This window comes from Uloborus diversus, chromosome 1, assembly GCF_026930045.1.
Source record: "Uloborus diversus isolate 005 chromosome 1, Udiv.v.3.1, whole genome shotgun sequence".
NCBI lineage: Eukaryota > Metazoa > Arthropoda > Arachnida > Araneae > Uloboridae > Uloborus > Uloborus diversus.
The window spans coordinates 228,754,331-228,776,935 of NC_072731.1; the positions used below are offsets into that span (position 1 = coordinate 228,754,331).

The following is a 22,605-nucleotide window of genomic DNA, read 5'->3' on the forward strand; positions in this document are numbered from 1 at the left end:
ACACTGCGTGATTGGTCAAAATACCCGCAGACGGACAGCTGATGGGACCGTTGCCAAACCGTGAATAAGGTCCATTGGGAGATAAATTATATCCCTATCCTCAAAACAAAACTTTTACTTCCAAAATTTTTCTCCATCTTTTACATCATTTATCAATTCAAACTACAGGCACTTGGACGATCTCTAAATGCTGCTGTTCTCAGAGTATACCTATTGTTCACAAGAACAAAGAGAGCCTAAATTTTCGTTTTTATGGCTTTAATTTTGAAACTAGGGAGAGAACTCCCTTTTCCTATGCCCTTTCACAAATGCAGCAAAAAATTGCATTTTAAGTCTTTTATTTGGAAAAAATGTCAACGGAAACTAGCTTATCCAGCCCTTATCACTTAACTTGCTTAAAAGCAACTTAAATGAATTTTTTTGGGACTTCAATTACAAACGATTTTTAATAGACCCCCTCCCTTCCTAGTTTATATCGTGATGATAGCTTAAAAAGAAAGTTTTTGGAGGAGCTCACGAATCTTCCACCCCTTTCTAAAATATGTATAAATATAGTTAAAAATGGAATTTTTAGAGCCTCAAAGGCAAAATATTTCCAGGAAGGAAGGATTCTAAGCACCTTCACACTTCCTTTAGTGTAAGCAAACATTACCTAAAGGTGCATTTTTAGGCTGGACAGCTGAAGAGCAAGAAGAGCACCCCTCCTCTTCTAACTTCTTAACGTATAATGATAGAATATTTTGGTTTCTAAGCTTTATTTTCAAAAAGTATTTTGGGGTCAACGCACGAAACCTGACCTTTCTCCGTACATCATCAAAAATAAACAAAATGCGTTTTTAGTTTCATAATTTTCAAAAATTACTCGGAAATTTAAATTTTGAAACATTTTCGAGGGAGTTTCCTAAATCACCCCCTCACCTAATGTCTCCATACCGCGAAAATCGAGTTTTTAAAACTTCATTTTAATAAAATTTCTGGGGAGTTTGGAGTTTGTTCAAAATTTTCGGATGGCCCCTCCCAAAACAATCGGCTGGATCCGCCACTGCTGAAACATACAATGTTTAAAATGCCACACACATAAGGTGAAGAAGCAAAAGCTTCACTTTGTATTAAGAAGAAATTTAGAAAACATAATGAAAAAAAAAATTGAATAAAATTAGTGATTGATTCATAAAATAAGAAGAATGAGCACAATTGTGTTAAGTACAAGCTAAAAACCCGAAACTGAAACAAAGGAAATAAAAACACATTAACTAAACCATTCAATAACTAAACCATACATTCTAAACCATCTTTTACATTGCTTATGCAAAATAAATATACCTCCATTTTTATTATAATGGCAGAAAGGCAATGGAAAAATACCCAATAATTACATATAGATTACAGATTTAGAATATATAGATTACAGAAGACATTAGTTCATTCATAAAATAAGATACAACATTTTATTGCACACAATTTATAGATTAATGCAGACACATGTTTTGGGGCTTCAAGAAACCCCTTTTACAATGTAACGAGGTGTGAGCTTTAGGATAAAAATTCTGTGTTGACTTTTCAACCCTAAGCTCACATTTCAGTGCATTAAAAAGGGGGTTAATTGAAACCCTGAAACACATGTCTGCAGTAATTTGCAAATTTTGTGTGAAAAAACGCTGTTACATCTCATTTTCCTTTTTAAGCAGAAGGGTATTTATTTAAACTTTATAAATTCATTAGGTCACAATTGATGAATATACAGAAGACTTTAACAGTACTCACATGGCATCAAGTTGGAAATACAGTTGAACCTCAGTATATCACACTTCCACATATCAAAATCCCAGCAAATTTCTATGTTCATTATATAGAAAAATTGTTTCTATATATCGAAGAAATCTCTATATATCGAGAAGATTTCAGACATTCGTAGATTTTTTTTCCATTTTAGACTGTTTGTCTCATGAAAGATGAAGGTTATGTTAGAAAATGATGTTCACTAAAGGTTGCTACGAAACTCATAAGGAATCTGGGGTTGAGGGGTGTGTAGATAGGTCGTTGTTCCGCTCTGGAGTTCTTAAATTCCCACAAGTTTATTTCAAATCATAGTTGTAATCAGTAACACTGTAAAATCAGTTTCAAGTTATCCCTTTTGTCTGTTGATTATCCGGGAAGTCCCTAATCTGGGCAAGTCACAACTGTGATAGGAACAGGGGACCCTTGGGTGTGATGTGATGTTTGTTGATTATCATTTCTAGTCTTTTGAGATTCAGTAAAAATCATTAAGTTAAGTAGATTGAATTTTTACTTTTCTCTCAATTACATTGTCAAAACGAAAATCCCCTAATGTTGCAGATACAGTTGAATTACCGAAGAATGAAGATGTATGAAGGAGCAAAAATATGTAATTTCTATTAATTTTTTAATTATTAACTTGCATTTAATTCAATGCTCATATAAATTAGAAATTGGGTTTCATACACGAAAATTAGTTTAATTTTAATGTTTTAGGAGATTTTTATGATAAAATAAGATTGTTTTTGTATATTGAAATTTCTATATACTGAATTTTTTTCTGGCAATTTGCTACTTTGATACATGGAGGTCCGATTGTAATTAAGAATTCAAAACAATGTTGAAAAAGGAATACATAAAATTTATATATTTAAAATATATAATGACAGAAATCTTTGTCCGTAGGAAAACTAAAATTTTATAACCTTTTCAAAAGTACATGTCTGTTTATAATAAACAACCTTCTTAAAAATTGGTTCAAATGTAAGGAATGAATAAAACTAAAAATACAGAAAATGAAATTAAAATGTGAAACTCTTACAACATCTCTATAAATAACAGCTCTGAGACGATTGACATCCATGTCTTGAAGAAGTTTTTCTGGGTCCCGAATGGGGCTGCTTTGTCCACCCAGATTTTCTACAATGTTCTAACAAAGAAAAAAGTTTCAATCATTAGAAATATAAATTCAAAATAAAAACTATTAACTTGCTACCAGATTAGAGTTAAAGGACAAAAGTAAATATTTTGCTTTATAAACAATGAGTGGAAATGGACAATATCTTGAAATTATTTTTAAAAAATGATATCATTGGCACAAGTTAAATAATAGTACATTTGAGGCAGTGAAAAGTAAATAGATGTAAGTGGACATTTTCAAGTTTTGGGTAAAACGCCTGCAAAGATAGCATCCTAGGTAGGCTTTCATTGATTTTTTTTCAAAATTATGCTGTTAAGCAGCAACTACCAGGGCTACTAGTACTATCTCTTGCCCCAATGCAGAGGATAGTTTCCCTTACCATTTGTACTGGTTACCTCCAAATTTTTAATTTTGCCACTTACATCCCTTTGCTTCTCACTGCCTCATTTCAAGAATTATCTTAATGTTTTCAACATTAAATTGATAGTGATTCAGTTAAAATATTGATTGAACGACTAGCAAATTCAATATAGTAAAAATGTTGTTACAGCTCGATGCTTACACACCCAGACATCTTTTTATAATCAAAATCAATGTTATATAGAATTATTAATCTGTATCATGTAATGGTACAGATATTACATAGATGTAATGCAAAAAGCTCAATTAAATTTGTATTGTATAATCTATAGATAAACAAAAAGCTGAGCATGGTTAATAGCTGATTCATTTAAAGGTGGTATGTACAAGACAACAGCTGATTTGTGAGTTATTCAAAAACTCATTAACAATATAGTGTGAGGGGGGAGGCATAATTAGCAACAATAACCATGGCTTGATGTAACATGTAACTATAAAGTAGTAAACACGTGAAGGGTCAATTTTCGTTGTGCTCTAAATATCAGGATTTTTCAACAACGAATTCTCTAAGTGATGAGCTGCAGGATGCCAAAAACACATCTTTCTAGGGGGAGCTTCATCAAAAAATATTATTATTAGTTCTAAGAATTCTTTATAATCCACATGAAAAAGATTCTCTATAATCTGCTCCTTATAAAAAATAAATAATCGATTTTATCTAAAAATTTCATTGGTATGAGCATTTGACTGATAAGTTAAAAATATGAAGAATCAATAACGTTCCACACATCCCTTTTAAATTCTAATTGTAAAAACTTCTATTTATTTATTTATTTACTTTAATTTTTCTAGTTTCTAATGTGTCTATGGGCAATATCAAAAAATGCATACAATTTTTCTTTAAATTTTGGCTTTTCAGCCAATACAAATCCAATCAATTTTATCTTATCTGAAGTACACAACGTTGTATACAACATTTTACATTTTTATTGCATATCAAGTAATTTTGAGTAGGTAATTGAGCTTTTTCCCCCAGGCCTTAAGTTTTATCTATTATTTTATATGATCAAATTAACTTTGTGTATTGCAAAACAATACTCACATAGGCAGTTAGTGCACCAAAAAAGTAGGGGATCAGAGGAGGGGTGGAAGGTGGGGATGAGGTTTGGTGGGCGACATCTCCACAGCCGACTTAAAAAAATATTTTTATAAAAAAGGGGAAAGTGAATTTTAGTGTCATTCTTGACGAAACGACCTTCGACAAAAAAATTTGGGACAGATGGTCATAGTAAACTCCTTCCTTTTCAGTCAAAGCTCCACTTTAATTTTTATGAAATAACAAGATGAGAAAAATAGAAAACACACTTATTTAGTCAATTACTTTTTCTTTAAACAGGCAAATAGAACTATTTTATTATTTTTTTGAATGATCGTTAATTTTGAACTTTGTAAAGCGGAGGGGCAAAGCCTATTTACTTCGGAAAGTGCGTTGCAGTTGCCTTTCCTGTCCCCTTTCCCCCTATGAGCCACCTATGAGTATTCATAAAAGACTACCACAAGATGCCATGTTTAGCCCCAATAGCTTGAATATTTTTTGAACAAACAAGAAAAATTTATTAAATGTCACATAACAACTAAATAAGCTATAGCTTAGGTACAGCATTTTTTCATTGATGACTAAATTAAATTCTAAATATATGATTAAAGCTCTTGACATGCTGTAACATTCCATAGAATGATGAGAAGACACATATATTGAAGTTTGAGATTACTTTAGAATACACAGAATCATATTCATCATAAAAATGAGAAACTCAAAAGTTAAAAAATATATGTTTTAATTAATAATAAAAAAGCCCCACAGGGGACAAGTTAATATTCATCTATTGAGTTAAAAGTTTGCAAGAATCATTTATTTGCGTGACAAAAAAAATTGCAGGTGCATTGCAAAAATAACTACCAATTCAAAAATAAGTGCCACCTTAGGACCATGCAGGAAGGTTAAAACCAGATTTAACGGCCACATCCCAATCAGTGAGTTTACTGGAATATTGAAGCATTGAAAGTACACAAAAGCTAAAATGCCGTTAGGTCTACTTTGAGCCTCCCTGAATATATACATTTTGATACACATTAACATGCAACACAACACAACAAAAAAAAGCAGAAAATATTTCATACAAAATCCACCTTGGCTGAAGGCTGCACGCCTCCAATCAATGCCTGAATGGAAGATGGTCGAGGAATTTCTCTTGATAAATTGGAACTAGGATGTGGAGTAACAGGTGTTTGGGGGAGGCTTCTTTCTCTGCATTCCAAACAATTACGTACTGCAGATGTGCACACTACAATATAAGCACAAGAAATTAATCTTCAGTGTTCAAAATTAGAACTTTGTCTAGTAAAGTAATAAATACCACAATTGTTGGGGCAAACCTAACCTGGCAGCATTGTGAAAATTTCTAATCACAGCATTATGATGCTGCCAGGTTAGGTTTGCTTCAACTATAATTATTTCTACAAAGTTTATTGTCAACAACATATTTATTTTAATTAAGCCTAATGCAACAAGCAAGGTCTATTGAGATAATGTATCCCGATAAAACAACCAAGAGCAAGTTATTTAACTCATACTACCAATACAGAAAATTTATATTTACAAAATTGAACAATCAAAAAAGTACTTTCTCTATCATTTAAGTAAATTTACCAAGGAAAAAATCCCTAAATATTATAATAAAATCAAGAGTGCATAAAATTGTACTTCTAAAACTAGTTGTAAAACCTACTATGAAATTTGCAATGTATGAATATTAGTCATATGAGAAAGAAACACAATTAAAAGAAGTTCTGTTTTGATACGCATTTGGTTGCATTTATTTTTTAGGTGAGATATTGCTTCATTTTGGGGGACAAGAGGAATATTCCCCACAGTTTGACATTGCTATACACTGAGAAAAAGTCACGAATTTATAATTTGAATTCAAAAATTCCATAAAACTTATTCAAATATAAATACCTAATCTCAGACACTGGCGCAAAATCCCTCCACTAGACATATTCTTTTCTGCTTCCAATTCACTGAAACTCAATGATGAAGCAAAAACAAGCACATCTGTCATATTAACAAGTCGTTGAAGAAATGCAACAGCAACTTCGATTGACATGCCTTGAGTAGGTTCAATGACATCAAGCTCATGCTGAAAATTAAATTTGGGTATTGAAAAAAATTTTAGTTAATAATTTTTGCTATATATTAACATTAAAAATTATTGGGATTGTTTCATTTTTAATAATGTTAAACACAGTTAAAAATAAAGAACTCAGATGAATTTCTTTTCTCTTCAAATCAACTTAATTCAAATAGTAAATATAAATTAAAAACCTATCTTTACCGTATGTATTTTCATATATGACCATCTTCTAAGGAAACGTGTTTGTTTGTGGCATTAATTCACAAGTTAGTAACTCCAAATAAGATTTTTTTTTCCAGGAAAAGATTTAATTTCACAACATTTGTCAGGTAATGAAAATATTGCATAGCAATAGTAAAGTTCTTTTTTTATTTAACTCAAACCTAATAAATACTAAGAAAACTGCTAAACTACACAATTGATTTAATTTATATGTCAATTAAAACATCTTGAAAAAGGCATAAAAGCATAAACACAAAAATCTGACTTTCTTTTCTTTCTTTTTTTTTTTTTGTTAAATAAATGCAAGAAAATACTCATATACAATTAGTTTCACAAAAATCAAATAATAAAAATGTGCATTGCAATGGTGGTTTTAAATGCAAATATAAAAAGTGAAATGTCCTGCAAAAATCATTTTAATTTCAGTACCAAACAGTATGATAAAAGGCACCATGTTTCAATATTCAGTTTTAATAAATTAAAATAATAAATTGTAACTTACATTTGGTGATGTAGCTGATGCTAACAAAGGAAGCAAACCCCCGCAAGCAATAATAATGTTATCAGCTACTTGAGATATTAAATGAACAGTATTTATGACAAATATTGCATTCTCTCCACTATTTACAAAATCTATCACAGTCTTTGTTGTGTGGCTATAAAAGTAAAAATGATTCAAATTAGAGAACAATAAAATTGTAACAAAGATCTCCAATGTTAACACAAATAAGCCATCTTTTAATTCATGAACATTTGAAACATAATAACACAGTATTACATTCCATGTTATTCATAACTGCTTTTAGTAACTGGAAGAAAATAATGTCATCAGCACTCAAAAAGAAAAAAATCTGATAAACATGAGCAGGTAGTGATTGATCTCTCCTCATGATAATTGAATGATAAATGCAAAAAATATTTAAAGGTACATCTTCCCTTAAATTTCTCCAGCATTCCAAGTCAAATAATTAGCATTAAAAAACACATAAAAGCTCTTAGATTATTTCATTTAACGGGGTTTGTGATAATATCCACCACATAATCAAAATGTCCTGAATGAAAATTTTTTAGAACTTACCTTCGCCACACCTGAATGTCTGTTTCCAGAGAAAATAACAAGTCAGATAATAACCGTTGGTGAATGGGAGACCATCTAAATTCAGGAATACGAAAAGGCGGTCTGGTTGGGCCGGCATTGAACATCTGTCTTCCGTTTGTGCTTGGGGGTCTTTGACTACTGAAAGACATCGATTTTGGCCTTTGTATTTGACTTGGTATCTGTTTACGCGGAACTGTTACACTTCTTGGCCGTCTTGTAGGTGCTACATCAGTCTCTGAAATCAAAGTATTTTGAGATACTGAAACGACTGCATTTGATTCAATACTCTTAATCTCCTTAGCTTGTACAGATTCTTCAGATGTTTCTTCGGTATTATTTTTGTTTTCTGGTGCAGACAAATTATCACTTTCTAACTTGTCTACTGATTCTGCCATTAACCGCCTTTCTTTTTCCAACTGTCCTTCTATTGTGCTAATTTCAGGTTTCTCAATTTCATCTTCATCTTCTCGTTTATTGTATATATTTTTTTCAACAGTCACACTTGCAGTTTCGTCCTCATTTGTTTGATCATTAGTTGCAGAAAGGGACTCATGAGAGGAAGAAACTAATTTTGAAGGAGAAACAGGCATTGTAAGTTTAACAGGAGAAACATCCACAAAATCACTTTTCTCTTCAACATCAGTTTCAGATAAGGAACTAATTTTTTCAGAAGTTTCAACATCTGATAAAACTACAGCCACACTTGATTTTTGTACTGATACTGAATCATCTGTTATTTTACCGAGGTTAGAATCATCAGCTGGTGCTGATTCACTTTCAGCAGCAACAAGTAATTTTTCCTCAATTTTTGCATGACTTATTGGTTGTTCTGCTACAGTTATAACACTATTTTCAGATGAAGATATGCTGCTCTCCGAACATAACACACTTTCATTATCAGTAAGTGGAATTTGAATATCTGAGTCATTAACTTGTAAAGGAATGTCAGTTTCAGTCACACTTGAATGTGATGGAGATACAGCACTACTTACAGAAACACTTTCTATTGATATATCTGAATTTGGTATTTCAATAGCATCAGCCTCAACACTTTGACTTAATGTTTCATCATTACAAGTCTGTTGTATCTCCTCAAATTCTACGTTAGACTCCTCTGAAACAGTATTCTCACTTTCAACAACCTGAGTATTATTTTCTGTGCTGCTTTTATCATCAGATAGAGTTTGAGGCTCACTATGAGTCAACTCCTTGTCTACATCACTAGATGTTTTCTCAATAATATCACACGTTTCAGTTTTTGTTGACTCATGAGCCGTAAGTTCAATTTTTGACGAAACTGAATCAATATTCTCATTTTCAGGCAACTTGTCATCTGCAATAACATTGCTTTCTAAATCTGATGAATTCATTTCATCAGAGGTAGGAAATTCTTCTAAATCCTTAATATCAGTTTGATTTACATTGTTCTCGACATAGCTTTCTTCTTCTAAATTTGCAGTCAAAACATCAATGTCTGCATCCTCCTCATTTATATCATGAATCTCTTCAAAAGACTTCGTGACTTCATCATCATCCAATGTCTCTGGGGGCAACTCATCAGGAGTTTGCCCCGTAGCTGCACTTTCATCATCTAAAGCTATGTCATTATCACATGTTGTACCATCATCAGTGGTTGTTTTGCCCTTCGTTTCGTCTAGTTCACCTATAGAAAGTGAAGCAAATCCCGAGTCACTGGGAGAGTTTATTTGAGCACTTTCTGTATCAGTTTTGGCACAAGTAATCGATTCTAAATCAATGCTTGGTGAATGTATAAGCTCTGTAGTTTGGCTCTCCTGCACAGTAGGAACTTGCTCTAACTCACTATTGGAAACCTCGGTACAAGTATCTAAGGGTAGAGTTACAACAATTGCACTATCTTCAGATACTGGTACTGGTCTGTGATCATCAGCAGTTAAAAGAGCTTCACACAAACTACTATTATAAGTTGGTTTACTGCCCATCTCAGGTGTTTCGTGAACTGTTTTGCAAGATTCTTCAGTCAAATCAGTCTCATTATGATGCTCTAATGAATTTTCAATTTTTTTGACATCTTCTAAAATATGTTGTATTTTTGACTGTGTCTGTTCTTCATTTACAGAGTAAGAGGACTGGATGACTAGTTTAGAGTTTTCTAATTTGGACTCGTTTTCATTCTGATCTTTATGGACGATATCAGGTCTGGGTGGATTTGTAACTATTAAGGCACGATGGTTATTGTTGTCCAAGCCTGAGATAGTGCTTATGGGCTTTTGCTTGCGCAGAGCAGGGTCAGTTAAATGATCAGACCGGCGCTGTTCATATTGTTCATACATCTGGGAAAACTGAAGCTTGAATTCTTCAAAAGACACCTGTAAAAAAAACCTCAGTTTGAATTAACGATACAAAAATCAAAATTCTATAGATCACATTTTTAGCTGCAACTCTATAGAAAACATGAGTTTTAATTGATTTCTAGGAAACTTTAGATTTGAATTTAAATTGTCATTGATTTTTGATAATGCAGCATAAGTATTGTAGTGTATGTTTCGTTATATTAACCTTAATGTACATCTAATCAACTCATAAACATAACTGAAATAAGAGATTGGTTGTTAGGGGAGCAACCTGAGTTAATACCTGGGGTAGTACATTTTGCAAATAATGCTTGTGAATTGTGCTTCACTATATTCATATACTTAGAGCATATTCGTATTTCATTTAGTACAACTGACTCAATTGATCGACAGTCAAACCTTGTTAAACCGCTAACCTCAGTGATGGGACGAAAGTTGGCAAATTTTCCCCAAATCTGCACAAATGTATGTTTTTATGAAAATACATTTGAAGGCATGTATTTTCCTTTCCAAATGAACTTCGAAATATAACAGCCATTGGATTTCCTGCAGTGTGTCACCGACGGTTCTTTGGCTACTTGTTTTTTTTTTTTATGTCCAGAATTTGAAAAATGTTCATCGACAAATTGATGGCTTGTGAATCAGTTTTTATTTTTAAACTCACAAAAAAGAATTTTTTGCGCACGCTTGAGATTGTTTTCGTACTTAGCAGAACGAAGCAAAATAACACAATGTTATAGAATGTTGGAACAAACAAGTTTGCTGAAATCTGCACACGCTATCAATTACAGGTTGGGCCTTAGCCCCCCTCCCCCTGACCACCAGACAAGTGGGTTATGAATGAATGCTTTCATAGCAGAGTAGTGAAATGTCAAAGTGAAAAGGTTGAAAAAGGTTGGAGCATTGGAGCAGATAAGATCAGTCAAAATTCATGGAGATGTTGGGAACAATGCTCCTTGGTGACTGAGGGCGTCAGGGGAGCAGATTAAACAGAAAACGGGATAAGAGAGCTGGACACTTTTACGTGAAGGCTAATGTAGGAATATTTGCATGGGACGTTAGTGACATTCATGATTTCCCTCTGTGGCTTGTCAAGGACATTCGCTCTCCAACTCTCCTAAACAGCTTAACTCCATGTTTAAATTACTTGACATGGTCTTTCAAAATGGCGGTTTAGACAGCGATATTATCATACCGAGCATGCAGTTTAAATCTTTACATAAAATGTGGAGATCTAACAACATACACACAAAACTCAAAATACAAATTTTCAATTCAACAGTTAGAGCAGTCCTACTGTATGGCAGCAATACATGGAAGCTAACTAGACAGCAAGAAAAAGAGCTTGATGCCTTTCAAACTAAAAACCTGAGAAAAATATTAAACATATACTATCCAAATAAAATATCTTATTCAGACATGTACAAACGTACAAATTGTAAGCCGATAACCACACTGATAAACAAGAAGTTCTGTCTAGAACTAGACGAGCCTACTTTCCCGTATACCCATACTACTTTCTAGTACCTGATCAATGTTTTCAAGATAGCTAAAATCGCAAATTGTTTCAAACATATTTTTCCAATATTTTAAGCTACTTTCTAGGAATAAAATATTCCTCACTCATGTAAAAAAATTAGATGCGTAAAAAAAAGAAAAAAAAAAAAAAAACAAAACGAACAAATAAAATAGCAGCAACTTTTAAACAAAGCAGCAAATACACTTTTTTCCATTTAAAAAAAATTCTTCAACAGCTTTCAAAACGAAAAAAAATAATAAAAATTAATAAGCTCATTAAAATAAATACATCCTATCAAAAAAAAAATCGTTTCTTTTTCCCCTGTTGCCAAAAATAATTTTTTAAATGAATTAATGCACTTATCAAGATAAATAAAAACAATAAAATGTCAACGTAAAGAAATACTTTTCATTGTCAAAAAAAAAAAAAAAAAAATCGTCTGCGCGTATCTTTATGTAGAAACATAAATGACTTCGAGTTTATTCACCGAAAACTGAATACCTAAATAAAAACTTTAGCGTTAAAATAAAAACAAATCACATCAACAATAATTATTTCACAGTTAAAACCATAGCGCTGGAGTCGGAGTCAATCTAATTTTGGGATGAAGGAGTCGGAGTTGAATATCCAAGAATCGGAGTCAGTCATTTGTCCGTGTATAAATTTTTGCCAAAGCTAGGAAGTCATAGTCGAAGTCAGGGAGTCGGAGTCCGATTAATTGTCGGGCACAGGAGTCGGATTCGGATTCAGGTGCCCCTAAATTCTCGGAGTCGGAGTCTGGAGTTCGGCGTCAAGAGCTATTTCCAACAAAACTTGTTTGAAGTAAATCCGCCTTCAAGTACGGAATCTACATTGACTTTCAGTTTGCCCGTAGGCGCTAATGTTAAGGGATTTGAACTGTTCAAAATTGAACAGAAAATTGTTTGAATCAAAAAGATATTTTATATACAAGTTTTTCATCAAAAGCTTTTTCCTACAAAGTTTGTTTAAAGCAAATTCGCCTCACAATTCGGAATTGCCTTGAATTCCCCCGTAGGAGCTAATGTTAAGTTTTTTTTGAACTGTTCAAAATTGAACAAAAAATAGTTCAAACCAAAAAGCGAAATATGGGAATGAGGTGTCCTTACCGAGATCTTTCGAACAAAAAAAAGTTTGTTCGAATCGGACTATTCATTCGAAAGTTATTAGGGGGGGGACAGACAGACAGACCGACAGACAGACAGACCGACAGACATTTTTCCCCATCTCAATACCCTACTTTCCAATTTTTAATTTTTCGATATTTTTTTAATTATTATTTTTATTTTTGACTTTTTTTTTTGTTTTTCGGGATATTAAGATGCATTAAGCCTTCTTTCATGCTTTTTTCTTCTTTTTCTGACTTTTACTGGGAAAGTAGGCTAAAAAGCGCAGATGGCCATGAATAGGACATGTTCTCAGAATGCAGGCAATAGACCCTACAAGAACTGCTCTGAAGTGGACCCCTGATGGCAGGAGGAAGCGGGGTCGTCCAAAACTAACCTGGCGTCCGATGGCCATACAAGAAAAAAATGCCTTAGGTTGGTCAAGCTAGGGGAGTGCCAGGGAGGAGGCATTAAACTGGTCGGTATGGAATACCACGCTAGCAGCCTCATGCGCTACTAGGCACTAACAGAATCAAGTCAAGTCAAAGAACATGCAGTTTAAATTGAAAATCAGGGGCGGTTGGCGGACAGCGGGGTGGCAGTTTAAGGAAGGATTTTGTATTGCATTCCTATACTGAACATTTTTTTCACCACCTTTCTTGCTTTCTTGGTGAAGTAAGAGGGTGGCCGTTTGTCAGAGGGGCAGGGCGGGGGGCAGTTTAACGAGGTTCAACTGTTAATAGATCACTATATTGACTCATCAAGTAGAATGTGGAAAATTGTCAACATTCTTCTTTCTACTTCGTGTTTTTTTTTAAATACATATTTAAGAGAACCATTCAGGGTGGCAGAACTACTTAGGCCTCTGCTCTTCTACAGGCAAAATACTTTTAGTTCAATGAGACAGAGCGAGCACAAATGAGTGTACAGAAATTACTTCAACCGATGTCATGTCCAAGAGTGCTCATGGGCTTGAAGACATCTGTTCCATCGCTGTAAACAAAGACTTCACGACTTAGTTCGTGTGAGAAAAGTGCATATTATTGATGGTAAGTTTTCTACGATTAAAACTTAAACAATCTTACTCATATGAGGGAACTTAAAAATTGGTTGTCCCAGGTCAGGCCTAGAGGGCCTTTTTGATAATCAGGCCCCGACACTAACATTACACTTGAAATTAATCCAAGAATTCGGTAAAACTATGTTTTCATCGCACACGCACACAAATACACACATACATCTGTACCAGGGGCGGCATTTCAGCATTTCGTTTGGGGGGTCGAGTTTCTTGAACATGAATTTCCTCAGAACGGCATAAAATACATATTGGTTAACAAGAACTGATAATTAAATGGTTTTAATGTTAAGAATAATTAGGTTTGTAAAGAACAATTAAAATTTTTTCGACCGAAGCTTTAAATTAATTTTGTTATAGGTTATCTCACAAAATATCTCGGTACTAGTTTTTATTTTTTAGTAAAGTTTTAATCTGCTATTTTTGGAGTCAGGAAGAACAGAAAATTTTGTAACTATAGTTAATCAATATCCAATGACTTAATTTATTGCCAATATAACTAAAGAGGAAGGTCTTGCTTTGCCTCATTGCGCTTCGAAGGCAATTCTCTAACCTCCTGAGACACGAAAGTCAAAATTGGTTGACGTTCAGTTCTCCTATAACTTTCTGGTTGTGTGCATAGTTTTTTACACCGATGAAGAGGCTCCATTATTGTAGCCTTGAAATAGCTATATGCTGTATTTTCGTGTAAATTTGTGCTTTATTTACGTCAGTTTTTCAATTTAATCACAGAAGTCATCTTTCAATTGACTGACCTGATTGAAACAGTCAAAAAACAATGGAAAGCAAGAAAGTTATGTCAAAAAAACGCACATTTCCTTTAGATTCCTCTCTTTAAAATAACCAAGAAAGATTTTTAAATAGGCTAGTATTTATTTTGTGTCATTAAAAAGTATAATCACAATTCACAAAACAATTCCTCTTCCCTCATGCTATTACTTATAAGTGTAATATTTTCTTTTTCGTTATCTATAACCGACAATAATAAATATATCTCATTAAATCCTGTCTCGATTTCTTGAGAAACTGAATTGATCAGTTTATTCAAAATATTGATTTAATATTTTGACTAAAACTTCATCTGGGGTTTTGTCACCTCTTCCACATTGGCATACATTAAAAACTGTTACGAAAAGTTCTGTCACAAAGTTCCACACCTGGTTCAAGTATGCATTAATGCGAAAATTACTAAGAGTTTCAATTGTCAATCCAAGAATTAAGATTAGTGAATTAAAATTTTTATGATAGAGTGTAGCATTTATCAAAAAAAAAAAAAAAAAAAAAGCTCTGCAGTATAAATAAAGTAAACAAAAAATTCAGACAAAGGCATACATATTAAAATGACATCAAATTTTTTATCAATGAAAAGGTCGCTTTCCAGTAATTCTTCCAGGGGGCTTTTATAACTCTTGAAGACCATCTTGTTTCACTCAGAGATTGTCAAGTAAAGAGCCTCAAGATACATTTGTTGATGTGAAAGTATTTTTTGATGTGAGATGTTTTTCAAAAATAGCATATCTTTACAAAAAGTTTCCATGAAAGCATATGATACACCGAGTTGCTAAAATTTGTTTCTAGTACATGGCATCAATGAACACTTACTAGCTGAACATTAAGTTATAATATGATCATAAAAATTTATGCAAAATGACATGGAATTTAAGCGTAAAAATTGCAGTCTCTACACTGTAGGGGTATCTCATACAAGATGCACCATCATAACATAGATTACACAATTTTGAAATATTTAACCCATATGAAGACATTACTTCTTTAGTTAAGGCAAACACTTATCCTCCATCAGGTTTTTCTGTTCTGAAAATTCGGGCAAATGATTTTCTAAGTTATCTAAATTGAATTTTACCATTTTATATTATTCTTAGTGAAAAATTTGGGGGTGCAACCACCCCCTCTGGCACCCCCTATTTGGCGCCCCTGATCTGTACACAGGCCTAGAACTGAGGGGCACCTAACCATCCACTTGTTTGTCTCCCCCCCCTTCCCCAAATAACTAATTCTCAAATGAGTGATTGTTGTTTGTTTTTAACTGCTTTAATATTTCTACCTTTTTTTTCATATTGATGAGTTTAAATGTTTTCATTTATTTATTATTATTATGTTATTCTTTAAGGCTTTTAACTTACCTGTTTAAGTGCTTCTAGGTAATTATGTAGTTTTTTTAATCCTGATTTTTGAAAATTCATTTTATTTATATGGCAAGGAAACTATTCTCCCATAATATTACGTTGTTCAAGATTTTATCGAGATTGTTTGATTTTAATCAAAGTTAAAAAAAAAATGTTCTCCCCTGTAGATTTGGTTTTGCAGTTGTTTTCCCATTATATGGAATCTGCTTAATTTGGTTAACAATTCAACTTTCATTTTGTATTTCTTTACAAGTATGACTTATATTTTTGCAGTTTGTGGGTTTTCTATTGTAGGGTTTGTGGATTTTCTTAATTTTTCTACAAATTTATTTTTGCTTCTTCACTAATTTGGTTTCAATTGTTTTAACGTTAGTCTTTCTAGATTTTTTTTTACGGGATGAACCGAAATTCATAGAATTTTTGTATCTCCAAACTGGTCCAAACAACTTTTCGGAAAATGTTTCAACCAGTTTCCTAGACATTTCTGGGTAATTTTGAATGGTTTGAATCTGTTTTTTTTTTAAAGTTCACATTATTTCTCTATTGATCAATGTTAATTTTTAGTAGGTGTTCTGTGGTTTCTTTATATTTTGTCTTACTATTGAGTATGCTGTACTGTTATTTAAACGATTTGTTCCCATACGTTAAATTTTGACGATTGAAGTCGTTTTTATCCCTATTCTTTTAAAGTTTTTATCCTTATTCTTTGTTCAATAGGGTGTGTTGAAAAACACTTTTATTTTCGAATCATTTTCTAATAGCTCGGAAAAGTTGCCGATTGGCATCCTAATGAGGGGAAAAATAATTTAAAAAATTACAAACTATTTTTGAAATCCTGTAAGAGCCCCCAAGTTGAGAAAAATGGAAAAAATCGGCAATTTTTGAAGACTAATATTTTTTTTCAAAAAATAATTTACTTCATTTCTTATAGCATAAAAAATACTTTGTAGTTACCAAAATGTATAGGAAAAAAATTAAGGGCACATTGTTGACTATTTGAATTCGTGCAGAAAGCCTTAACTATTTCTTTAAAACCCATTTTTAAAGAAATAGTTGTATTATTTCAAAAATTTCTCAGCTGACATAAAGCTATAAAAATATACTATTAAATATCTGTTTTAATGTTTCACACACATTTCTCTTGTGCTGCAATGACTCAGGACTCACCACGTCCCAGCCTGTCATTTCAAATTTTTCCAGGGATGGGGGAAGGGGGGGGGGGGAATCCAATTTAAGTATCAACAGAGAACAGAAAAACTCACGCCCACCCAAATGTTTTTAAAAACATTATTTTCTCAAAGCCCTGGTGGGAGGGGGGACAATTAACACCCCTGATCTATTTAACGATGGGCATAATCATGTCGCGGTGGCAGTAAGTCGAGTCCCACTCAACACCCTACTCAATCAATCAACTAATTTGGATGTGATTTATTTTGCTGAAGTTCTTGAAATTCTGCATTTGTATGAAATGTTCTTGATCTGATTGTTATTTACTATGAAAACCTTCTTGGTTCCTTTGGCGTCTGTCACAAGTTTTGCTCACCTCTTTACCGATTTAGTGTGTAATCAAATATTCAAGTTATGGCAGGACTTTGGCTTTCAATGAATGTTAAACATCCATTCTAATGCTTTACTTATTATTCCATTGTGTTAAAATGACTTAGGACTCACCACGAAGAGCTAGCAGCGAGTCGAGTTCTCCCCCCCCCCTCACCCCTCACACCCTATGCAATATGTGAGTACTTTTCTGTTGAAGTTTTTTAAATTCTGACTTAAAATCAATTTTTCCATTAAAGATCTTGATTTAAATGTTGTCTACTTAATAAAAACCATTTGGGTTTTCATGCCCGCAAACTTTTCCACCACTCTCTGCCACAAGTTTTACACATCTCTCCACTGATTGAGTATGGCATGGAAATTTCACCTTTTCGTTGGAATTTCCCTATTTAGGAGATTTTCCTAATTTAGGGTGTCCATTGTCCCCCCCCCCCCTTCCCATGGCTCAGAGAAATAAATGTATTTACATTTGAGTGGGCGTGACTTTTGCTGTTTTCCGTTCAAACTTCCTTTGAATTTGCATCATTTGCCCCCCCCCCCCCCCCGTTGAAATGATGGTCCTGCACGTGGTGAGTCCTTAGTCATTTCAGCATTCGAGAAATGTATGTACAATATTGAAACAGGTGTTTATAGTATATTTTTATAGCTTTATGTTAGCTTAAGAATATTTAGCATAATATAAATTTTACTTTAAAAATGGTATTTTAAGGCTTTCTGCAGGAATTCAAATGATCGACAATGCGCCCCCAACTTTTTTCTATACATTTCGGTAACTACAAAGTGTATTTTTTATACTATTAGAAACAAAGTAAATTATTTTTTTTAAAAATATATGCGTCTTTAAAAATTGCCGATTTTTTCTCAGGTTGAGGTCTCTTGCTCGATTTCAAAACTAATATAATTTTTTATATTGTTTTTTCCATTATTAGGATGCCAATGCACAGGTTTTCCACGCTATTAGTAGTTGATTATTAAAATAAAGTGTTTTTCGCACCACCCTATTGTTCAATCTTTGGAAATATATGAAAGATTTTACTTTTTGCGGTATTGAATAATTAAACCACACTGTTAGCTCTTTATTGATTGGTCTCCTAAATGTCAAAACAAAAATACAGTCGGACCTCCATATATCGAAGTAGCAAATTGCCGGGAAAAAATTCGATATATAGAAATTTCGATACATAGAAACGATCTTATTTTATCATAAAAATATCCTAAAACATTAAAATTAAAGCTCATTTTCGTGCATGAAACCCAATTTCTAATTTTTACGAGCATTGCATTAAACGAAAGTTAATAATTGAAAAATTAACAGAAATTACATTTTTCCGCCTTAATACATCTTTATTCTTCGGCAGTTCAATTTGATCCGCTATATAGGGGGATTTTCGTTTTGACAATGTAATCGACAGAAAAGTAAAAAATCAATCTACCTAACTTGAACGATTTTTACTGCAGCTGAAAAGACTAGGATTGATAATCAACAGACAAAAAAGATAACTTGAAACTGATTTTACAGTGTTACTGGTTACAACTAAGATTTGAAATAAACTTGAGGGAATTGAAGAACTCCAGAGCGGAACAACGACCGAACTACACACTCCTAAACCCCAGATTTCTTATGAGTTTCTTAGCAACTTTTAGTAAACATAATTTTCTCCCCTAACCTGCATTTTTCATGAGACAAACAGTCTAAAGTGGAAAAAAAATATCTACGAATGTCTCGAAAAAAATTTCGATATATAGAGATTTTTTCGATATATAGAAACAATTTTTCTATGTAATGAACATTGAAATTTGCTGGGATTTCGATATATAGAAAATTTCGATATGTGGAAGTTCGATATATGGAGGCTCGACTGTATTTTCAAATTCTTGAAATTTGAGTATAGGTCTGTTTAAACTTTTTATTTCCTTTATTTATTTATTTATTTATTTTTGGTTTCTTCGGCTAAGAAACCCTCAGTGCTGTGGGCTCCCCCGCACTGCAGGGTCTGTGGGTACGTAAATCCGGGCCTGTACGTACATATACCTAACGTTGCAGATTATTAAATGAAAATTTAAAAAAGTTATAATGCTATTATATAAAAATAAAGCACTGCGCTTACTTTTGAATGAACAATGGCAAGAGTGTCAACCCAAACTCTCCATCCACCATATTCATATTTTATTGCATGATGCAAAAGCATTCGAAACAAAGAGTAAACCATATCAGAAAGCTTTTGCTCTTCTGCATTTTGGGGATGAATGTAGGCCATTGCAATCAACCACTCTTGCCAAACAGACATCTGCAAGACAGTCCTAAGGAGAAAAAAAGAAAGAATTGTATTTACCAATACATAACATTTGAAAAAAAAAAAAAAAAACTAAACATCAATAATTCTAAAAGTAGTGACTGAAGTTTCAACTAGCTCAAAAAAAAAAAAAAAAAAAATCTGACAACATGCAATGTTGATACTAGAAAGCAATAGATAAGTTCTCAGCATAACCTTGTCCCACATACACATTTTTATATCACTGCTAGAGCTCTATTCTCAACAAATAAACTTATTTTCCACCTTTAGGCATATCATATGATAGTGAGAGCAAAATATTTCATAAAAAGCGCTACCAAATGCATTACACAAACGTATTTAAAATTATAACATTAGAGTTGGAGGGCAGTTTTCATAGAAAAACATCTTGAATGGCATTTAATTCAAATGTCCAAATGCATGGTATCAAAGATAAAGTAGCCGCACATACTAAAGAGTATTTTGTATAATGAAACTGTATTGCAAAGTTTTCCAACTCACCTACGATTTTCTTTATTGTTATTGCACAACAATGTCATGTCTGACAGAAAGAGTTTTTTCGTTTCCATAAGTTCCTCACATGGCTTAGATTGTCGTATCAAAGTGGCAATAACTTTCAAGATCACTAGAAAAATTGAAAATAGAATTAAATCAAATTATTATTCATTTTGAGTACTTTTTTCACAACTGCTGAGGGAAATCAACATTAAAGGGCAATTCCATTTTAATAGACGCATCAACAGTTTTAAAAGACTCAAAACATATCTGATCCTTATTACATCACATGAACTTCATAAAGAATATGAACTCTACTTCTATAATATGCAATTAAACTTAGTAGATTTCTGGCAACAATATTTATATGATGGTTTTTGGCTTAGTGATGTGTATGTATCTTATGAGATGCGTACATTACTGAGCAACAAAAAGCTTTGAATATTGTTTCTGGAAATCTTCAAAATTTAACTGCAATTTTGAAAATTTCAAGTAACATCTTTTTATAGAAGTGGAGGTCATGTTCTTCATAAAGTACATTCAATAAAAGAAGGATTTAACATACGTGAGTCTTTGTAGGTTGTTTTGTGAAAAATTGATACATAACCTCCTTTGAAGTTGGTTACTAATCATAAAATATGGATAAATAATATTAAAAATACATTATACATAATGAAAAGTATTGGGACACTTTCAACAATTCACATTATTACACATTTCTCGGGAAGTAAGAGACCAATAGCAGCAGTACGAAGTAAAGGGATATAAGTGGACATCATAAAATTTTGAGTAACATGCATTTAAAATTCAGATACTAGGTAGGCTTTTGTTGAAATTATTTTCAAAATTAAGCTGGGCTACTAGTAAAATCTCTTGCCCCAAAACAAAGTACTTATTTTAAATCTTTTAGTTTTAGCATTTACATCTCTTTCATTCTCAATTGTTCTGTAACTTTTGTTACAAAAATGGTGTGTTTTATTTGACATTTTCCAATGAAAATCAAATCTTCAATGCTTTTAGTTGATCATCAACACATTTAATTAACAAAAAAGGGGGGGGGGGGTCATCCTTTATCGTAGATAGCCGGGAATAAAATGAAAATTACTGAAACCAGTTTACTTACTAATAACAATTATTTTAGAGGGTTTATAGGGAGAGGGGAGACTGTATCTTACTGGAAGGTTTCTGGGACTCTTATATTTCAAGTAGCATAGACAGCAAAGTGCGGTTACCCATTTTGAATAGCTAAATGAATGGATGTCTCACAAAATTCCCAAAGGTAAAAACAGATCCTACATAGAAGACCCTCCAGAAAAATTTAAGGAACATTTCAGGATTTTTAATATTAGAATGCATAGAATTACTTTATTATTTCTTTGCTTACACATTTTGTCCCCCATTATGGGAAAATTTTTCTACGATGTTTCTGGTTTTATGTTCAGTGTGTGTTTTTATTATTTTTTTTTCTAAGGATCTAGTCGGCAAATGTGAAAGAACAATTGAAATTTTCACAAAACTGCACCCCCCCCACCCCCCACCCCCAATATAAAACAAGACACATGACAAACTTTTGATAACGTGAATTTATAGTTTGGTATAAGGAAAGCAATAAGCTTAAACATTATATAGCAAACAGTGGATTTATACAATATTAGTCACAAAAACTTTCACATTTACATACTCGGATTCTCTAATCGGTAATGAGATTCTGGCTCAGGATGCTTTTGATATAAAATTTGACTTGATACATGCTCTGTCAGAATCTGAAACATAAAAGTCATAATAAATAAACTGTTACGAAAATATTGTAGAAACTTGATCGTTGTTGAGTACAGAAATCAAAAATGTAATACCTCATATAAAACATTATACGTTGAGAGAGAGATATGGTCTGAATGTAAAAGCAATCTTTCAGCAAGAAGCATATAAAGATTATGGGGGCCCATGACATCATGTTTGCGCCTGTAATAAAATGTTTTGAATTAAAATCATGAAAAAGTAAATAATTTTTTTTTTTAACTTGGTGATTGTATTCACCAAACTTTAAGCATAACAAAAGCAAAGAAAAAATATTTTCACTGAAATCGGTATTAAAATTGGCTTGTGAGATAGCTTTGCAAACATTTAATAATGGTTTGGGAACCTGTCCAATGCATCAGTTTAATACTGCCTGAATTTGATTTATCAATTTTTTTACCACATCCAATATTTCAATTGCTACTACTATAGGGTATTGTCTAAAGGAGCTCCTGCTTTCTATGTTTATGAT

General features: G+C 32.7%; 1 protein-coding gene across 1 annotated transcript in view; it reads right to left on the bottom strand.

Moving 5' to 3' along the window:
- Positions 1-22,605, bottom strand: part of LOC129219103 (neurobeachin-like) — a 197,053-nt gene that overhangs the window by 55,434 nt on the left and 119,014 nt on the right. Inside the window, exons 20-28 of the mRNA XM_054853426.1 lie at positions 22,190-22,298; positions 22,018-22,099; positions 20,343-20,466; positions 19,656-19,848; positions 7,772-10,140; positions 7,196-7,349; positions 6,297-6,477; positions 5,468-5,622; positions 2,819-2,926 (exon numbers count right to left, since the gene is read on the bottom strand). Coding sequence (XP_054709401.1) covers positions 2,819-2,926; positions 5,468-5,622; positions 6,297-6,477; positions 7,196-7,349; positions 7,772-10,140; positions 19,656-19,848; positions 20,343-20,466; positions 22,018-22,099; positions 22,190-22,298 — 3,475 coding nt within the window. The remainder of the gene's footprint in view (positions 1-2,818; positions 2,927-5,467; positions 5,623-6,296; positions 6,478-7,195; positions 7,350-7,771; positions 10,141-19,655; positions 19,849-20,342; positions 20,467-22,017; positions 22,100-22,189; positions 22,299-22,605) is intronic.